At 35.6% G+C, this 7500-nt stretch overlaps 1 protein-coding gene across 2 annotated transcripts in view; it reads right to left on the bottom strand.

Annotated features, from left to right (window-relative positions):
• LOC133609850 (guanine nucleotide exchange factor VAV3) overlaps window positions 1-7500 on the bottom strand; it is a 253478-nt gene that overhangs the window by 101372 nt on the left and 144606 nt on the right. For both annotated transcript variants that reach the window (XM_061965862.1, XM_061965861.1), the window contains exon 14: window positions 5673-5805. In XM_061965862.1, the coding sequence (XP_061821846.1) occupies window positions 5673-5805 (133 nt within the window). The remainder of the gene's footprint in view (window positions 1-5672; window positions 5806-7500) is intronic.

A 7500-nucleotide genomic window follows, 5' to 3' on the forward strand; every position in this document is an offset into this window, starting at 1 on the left:
ACTTGAAGTAAATAATGAAGATTAAAAACCAATTACAAAAAAATATATAAAAACTTTTTCGCACATTGTTTAGACTTTTTTCTTCTAAAATTGGGAAAAATTTCTCATATTCTTTCTGTTTCTGTAATATTGCAACATTTTCTCGTAAAATTATTACTTTTTTATGTAAAATCATTACTTTTTAATGCAAAATGGTGACATTTGTGATATAAAATTCTGACTTTTATCACAATATTGCCATTTTTTTGTTCTTGTAAAAAAGTGCAATTTTTTTTAGTAATATTATGACTTTTGTCATAATTTAGCCGAGTAAAATTCCGATTATTACTATAATATTGCACACATTTTCAGTTTTTCTTGTAAAATTTTGACTTGCCTTGAGTAAAATTACGACATTTATTATTATACCGCCAAAATTCTAAGTTTTTCTTGTGAAATTGTGACCTTTTTCTCGTGAAAAACTCATTTTTCACAACAAGCTTTTTTATATTTGCATAGTATGTATACATGTATATTATTATTGTTGACAATACACATCTTTATATATCTAGAAAGGGTGGTCCTAAAGAGGTAGGCATTTCTCGGAAATCTTAAGAATATAACAAATACAAGAGTGTGTGTGTGTGTGTGTGTGTGTGTGTGTGTGTGTGTGTGTGTGTGTGTGTGTGTGTGTGTGTTCTTGTATTTCTACCCTTCTTGAGACATCAACAAGGAAAAGTACCATTCCATATGGTCCCAATACGGAAAAACCATTGCATCTAATAGAGAGCCAAATACTAGAGTCCGTGAACATTGCTCCAAAGTCAGGATTTTTTTGTTGATGATTTAATGTGCATACAAAAGTAAACATTGACAGGTGCAATAACAAGTTTAACAAGTGTGTGGAAGACATTGAAATGTGCCCCCTTTGGACAAAATTAATTTAAAAAAATAAATAAATATGTATATAGAGACATAGTGTAATAACTTGAAGTAAATAATGAAGATTAAAAACCAATTAAAAAAAATATATATAAAAACTTTTTTGCACATTGTTTCGACTTTTTTCTTCTAAAATTGGGAACAATTTATCATATTCTTTCTGTTTCTGTAATATTGCAACATTTTCTCGTAAAATTATTACTTTTTTATGTAAAATTATGACTTTTTTATGTAAAATGGTGACATTTGCGATATAAAATTCTGACTTTTATCACAATATTGCCATTTTTTTGTTGTTCTTGTAAAAAAAGTGCAATTTTTTTTAGTAACATTATGACTTTTGTCATAATTTTACCAAATAAAATTCCGATTATTACTATAATATTGCACACATTTTCAGTTTTTCTTGTAAAATTTTGACTTGCCTTGAGTAAAATTACGACATTTATTATTATACCGCCAAAATTCTAAGTTTTTGTTGTGAAATTGTGACCTTTTTCTCGTGAAAAACTCATTTTTCACAACAAGCTTTTTTATATTTGCATAGTATGTATACATGTATATTATTATTGTTGACAATACACATCTTTATATATCTAGAAAGGGTGGTCCTAAAGAGGTAGGCATTTCTCGGAAATCTTAAGAATATAACAAATACAAGAGTGTGTGTGTGTGTGTGTGTGTGTGTGTGTGTGTGTGTGTGTGTGTGTGTGTGTGTGTGTGTGTGTGTGTGTGTGTGTGTGTGTTCTTGTATTTCTACCCTTCTTGAGACATCAACAAGGAAAAGTACCATTCCATATGGTCCCAATACGGAAAAACCATTGCATCTAATAGAGAGCCAAATACTAGAGTCCGTGAACATTGCTCCAAAGTCAGGATTTTTTTGTTGATGATTTAATGTGCATACAAAAGTAAACATTGACAGGTGCAATAACAAGTTTAACAAGTGTGTGGAAGACATTGAAATGTGCCCCCTTTGGACAAAATTAATTAAAAAAAAAAAAAAAATATGTATATAGAGACTTAGTGTAATAACTTGAAGTAAATAATGAAGATTAAAAACCAATTAAAAAAAATATATATAAAAACTTTTTTGCACATTGTTTCGACTTTTTTCTTCTAAAATTGGGAACAATTTATCATATTCTTTCTGTTTCTGTAATATTGCAACATTTTCTCGTAAAATTATTACTTTTTTATGTAAAATTACGACTTTTTTATGTAAAATGGTGACATTTGTGATATAAAATTCTGACTTTTATCACAATATTGCCATTTTTTTGTTGTTCTTGTAAAAAAAAGTGCAATTTTTTTTAGTAACATTATGACTTTTGTCATAATTTTACCAAATAAAATTCCGATTATTACTATAATATTGCACACATTTTCAGTTTTTCTTGTAACATTTTGACTTGCCTTGAGTAAAATTACGACATTTATTATTATACCGCCAAAATTCTAAGTTTTTCTTGTGAAATTGTGACCTTTTTCTCGTAAAAAACTCATTTTTCACAACAAGCTTTTTTATATTTGCATAGTATGTATACATGTATATTATTATTGTTGACAATACACATCTTTATATGTGTCTAGAAAGGGTGGTCCTAAAGAGGGAGGCATTTTTCGGAGGTCTTAAGAATATAACAAATACAAGAGTATGTGTGTGTGTGTGTGTGTTCTTGTATTTCTACCCTTCTACCAAAATTAATTAAATAAAATTAATAAATATGTATATAGAGACATAGTGTAATAACTTGAAGTAAATAATGAAGATTAAAAACCAATTACAAAAAAACATATAAATACTTTTTTCTTCTAAAATTGGGAACAATTTCTCATATTCTTTCTGTTTCTGTAATATTGCAATATTGTCTTGTCAAATTATTACTTTTTTAAGTAAAATTATTACTTTTTAATGCAAAATGGTGACATTTGTCGTATAAAATTCTGACTTTTATCACAATATTGCCAATTTTTTTGTTGTTCTTGTAAAACAGTGACATTTTTTTTGAGTAAAATTATGACTTTTGGCATAATTTTGCCAAGTAAAATTCTGATTATTATTATAATATTGCCAAAACGTTAAAGTTTTTTTTATAAAATTGTGACTTTTTGTCGAGTAAAATTACGACTCTTTTCATAAAATTGCCAACATTTTAAGCTTTTCTTGCAAAATTGCGACTGTTATTGAGTAAAATTCCAACTTTTATCATAATATTGCACAAATGTTCAGTTTTTCTTGTAAAGTTTTGACTTGCGTTGAGTAAAATTACGACTTTTATTATAATACTGCCAAAATCCTATTTTTTTCTTGTGAAATTGTGACCTTTTTCTTGTGAAACTCCAACTCATTTTTCACAACAAGCTTTTTTATATTTGCATAGTATGTATAAATTATTAATGTTGTAAATACAAATCTTTCTATATCTAGAAAGGCTGGTTCTATAGAGATAGGTATTTTTCGGAGGTCTCAAGACGGTAAGAAATACAAGAATGCGTGTGTGTGTGTGTGTGTTTGTGTGTGTGTCAAAGTGAGAGTTGCCTCAGGGTGGAAAAACAAGAAAGGGCAAAAGGTTGGAGGGCTGCACGACAGTGGAAGTAAAGAGGATAAAGGAGTGCAGGAGATATTTTAGCCACATCACTGCTGGGCATCACACAGCTGGAACACACCAAAGAAGGCCTGCAAGGCTAAATGTGACTATTAGCCTTTGTGTCCACACATGCAGCATGTTTTTCCACTCATATCTTCAGTAAACAGATGCTCGTGAGATACTATTTTCATGGCTCCGGGTCGTAAGTTTCCACAAGTTGTCACGTTGTGTAAATGGTAAATAAAAACAGAATACATTGATTTGCAAATCCTTTTCAACTTATATTCAATTGAATAGACTGCAAAGACAAGATATTTCATGTTCACACTGGAAAATTGTGTTATTTTTTTGCAAATATTAGCTCATTTGGAATTTGATGCCCGCAACATGTTTCAAAAAAGCTGGCACAAGTGGCAAACAAGGATGGGGAGAGGGTCACCACTTCGTGAACAAATGCGTGAGCAAATTGTTTAAGAACAACATTTCTCAACCAGCTATTGCAAGGAATTTAGGGATTTCACCACATCCGGTCCGTAATATCATCAAAAGGTTCAGAGAATCTGGAGAAACCACTGCACGTAAGCAGCTAAGCCCATGACCATGGATCCCTCAGGTGGCACTGCGTCAAAAAGCGACATCTGTGTGTAAAGGATATCACCACATGGTCTCAGGAACTCTTCAGAAAACCACTGTCAGTAACTACAGTTGGTCGCTACATCTGTAAGTGCAAGTTAAAACTCTACTATGCAAAGCGAAAGCCATTTATCAACAACACCCAGAAACGCCGCCGGCTTCGCTGGGCCCGAGCTCATCTAAGATGGACTGATGCAAAGTGGAAAAAGTGTTCTGTGGTCTGACAAGTCCACATTTCAAATTATTTTAGGAAACTGTGGACGTCGTGTCCTCCGGACCAAAGAGGAAAAGAACTATCCGGATTGTTATAGGCGCAAAGTGTAAAAGCCAGCATGTGTGATGGTATGGGGGTGTATTAGTGCCCAAGGCATGGGTAACTTACACATCTGTGAAGGCGCCATTAATGCTGAAAGGTACATACAGGTTTTGAAGCAACATATGTTGCCATCCAAGCAATGTTATCATGGACGCCCCTGCTTATTTCAGCAAGACAATGCCAAGCCACGTGTTACAACAGCGTGGCTTCATAATAAAAGAGTGCGGGTACTAGACTGGCCTGCCTGTAGTCCAGACCTGTCTCCCATTGAAAATGTGCGGCGCATTATGAAGCCTAAAATACCACAACGGAGACCCCCGGACTGTTGAACAACTTAAGCTGTACATCAAGCAAGAATGGGAATGTGTGGTGATATCCTTTACACACTGATGTCGCTTTTTGATGCAGTACCGCCTGAGGGATCGAAGGTCACGGACATGCAATGTTACGTGCAGTGATTTCTCCAGATTCTCTGAACCTTTTGATGATATTACGGATCGTAGAATTCCTTGCAATAGCTGGTTGAGAAATGTTGTTCTTAAATTGTTGGACAATTTGCTCACGCATTTGTTGACAAAGTGGTGACCCTCGCCCCATCCTTGTTTGTGAATGACTGAGCATTTCACGGAAGCTGCTTTTATACCCAATCATGGCACCCACCTGTTCCCAATTAGCCTGTTCAACCTGTGGGATGAGCATTCCTCAACGTTCTCAGTCTTTTTTGCCACTTGTGCCAGCTTTTTCGAAACATGTTGCAGGCCTCAAATTCCAAATGAGCTAATATTTGCAAAAAAATAACAAAGTTTTCCAGTTCGAATGTTAAATATCTTGTCTTTGCGGTCTACTCAATTGAATATAAGTTGAAAAAGGATTTGCAAATCATTGTATTCTGTTTTTATTTACCATTTACACAACGTGCCAACTTTGCAAGATTTGCAGAGCAAACACCAGATAAAAGCTCAACTCAGTAATTACCTTGGAAGAGGAAGACAAATAGGCGTGTTGTTAACACAAATGGAGAGGAGTGACAGACAAGCTGATATGTTTTCTTGGCCAACAAGAAAAATCAGACAAGCGTGCAAAGCGAGAAAGGTCAACAACACCCGATTTGTTCAAGGCCATTGAATAACACAGCCGCACCTGCTGGCGTGATTACCATCGAAATGTTTGATGTTTTTTCACGAAGCGTATGCATGCATGTATTTATGTACCTTTCGGTTTTCCTTGTCCGACGTGGGGTTGTTTGTGATCTTGAAGAGGTGCAAGTCAATCACGTCTTTCATCTCGTAGTTGTCGCCTCGCCTCTTGCAAACAATGACCGCGGCATCGAACAGGAATATATGCCTAGGGTTAAAAAAATAAAAAATAAAAAAGATGCACCATAAAGTGACTTCTAACGGGTTGGAAAACAAATATATATGAAGATGAATATTATGATGTATTGTCTGGGGATTTGTGGTATAATACATTAATATTAGCCCTTGGCTGTATTCTGCTGCTTTACAGTGTGATAAAGCCACGCTAAATGATGTCAGTGCAATAATAGATGGCTGCAGGGCTTGCATTATATGGACAATTGTTGGGCCATGACGGTAGAAATGAAAGAAAATATTGTGCATCACCCTTTAGCAGCTATTTACCCTATTTTTCCCGACAATAAAGCGCACTTAAAGGCCTACTGAAACCCACTACTACCGACCACGCAGTCTGATAGTTTATATATCAATGATGAAATCTTAACATTGCAACACATGCCAATACGGCCTGGTTAGCTTACTAAAGTGCAATTTTAAATTTTGCGCGAAATATCCTGCTGAAAACGTCTCAGTATGATGACGTCAGCGCGTGACGTCACGGATTGTGGAAACATTTTGGGACAGCATGGTGGCCAGCTATTAAGTCGTCTGTTTTCACCGCAAAATTCTACAGTATTCTGGACATCTGTGTTGGTGAATCTTTTGCAATTTGTTCAATGAACAATGGAGACTGCAAAAAAGAAAGCTGTAGGTGGGAAGCGGTGTATTGCAGCCGACTGCAGCAACACAAACACAGTTCATTGTTTACATTCCCGAAAGATGACAGTCAAGCTTTACCATTGGCCTGTGGAGAACTGGGACAACAGAGACTCTTACCAGGAGGACTTTGAGTTGGATGCGCAGAAGCGGTACCGTGAGTACGCATGCAGCTGCGGCTTCCAAACATTTGATCGCTTGCCCGTACCTGCGTGCCGCTATGTGCATGTCAGGTACGTAACTTTGGGGACTTTGGGGAAATATATGTGCTGTATGAACTTTGGGGAGGTGAACGGTACTTTGGGCTGTGGGATTGAGTGTGTTGTGCAGGTGTTTGTGTTGTATTGGCGGGTTATATGGACGGGAGGGGGGAGGTGTTTGTTATGCGGGATTAATTTGTGACATATTAAATATAAGCCTGGTTGTGTTGTGGCTAATAGAGTATATATATGTCTTGTGTTTATTTACTGTTTTAGTCATTCCCAGCTGAATATCAGGTCCCACCCGCCTCTCAATAAGAAAATCCCATTTCAGGAGGCCTTTAAAATCTTTTCATGTTCTCAAAACTGGACAGTGCGCCTTATAACCCGGTGCGCTTAATGCACTGAATAATTTTGGTTGTGCTTACCGACCTCGAAGCTATTTTATTTGGTGCATGGTGAAATGATAAGTGTGACCAGTAGATGGCAGTCACACATAAGAGATATGACTCAAGTAAACAAAACCAAAATTGTATGTTCCTTTGAAATGAAAGAACATTACGCACGGCACTCAAAAATCCATCAAAATGTTTTAGTAGGACTTTGGTAAGCTATGAAGCCACGCCGCTTGATGGATTGTACTGTGCTTCAACATAGGAGTATTACTATGGTGTGTGTATAAGGTAAGACACATTATCTGCCGTTTTGTTTCGCAAAATTATGCAAAAGCAACTTTTCTTACCTTCTGGTACCGGCTGATCTGTATTTGGGATCTGCATAAGTCCTGAAAATTGTGCCGACGCCGTAGTCGATAAGCTTCTTCGTTT

This window comes from Nerophis lumbriciformis, linkage group LG07 (assembly GCF_033978685.3).
Source record: "Nerophis lumbriciformis linkage group LG07, RoL_Nlum_v2.1, whole genome shotgun sequence".
NCBI lineage: Eukaryota > Metazoa > Chordata > Actinopteri > Syngnathiformes > Syngnathidae > Nerophis > Nerophis lumbriciformis.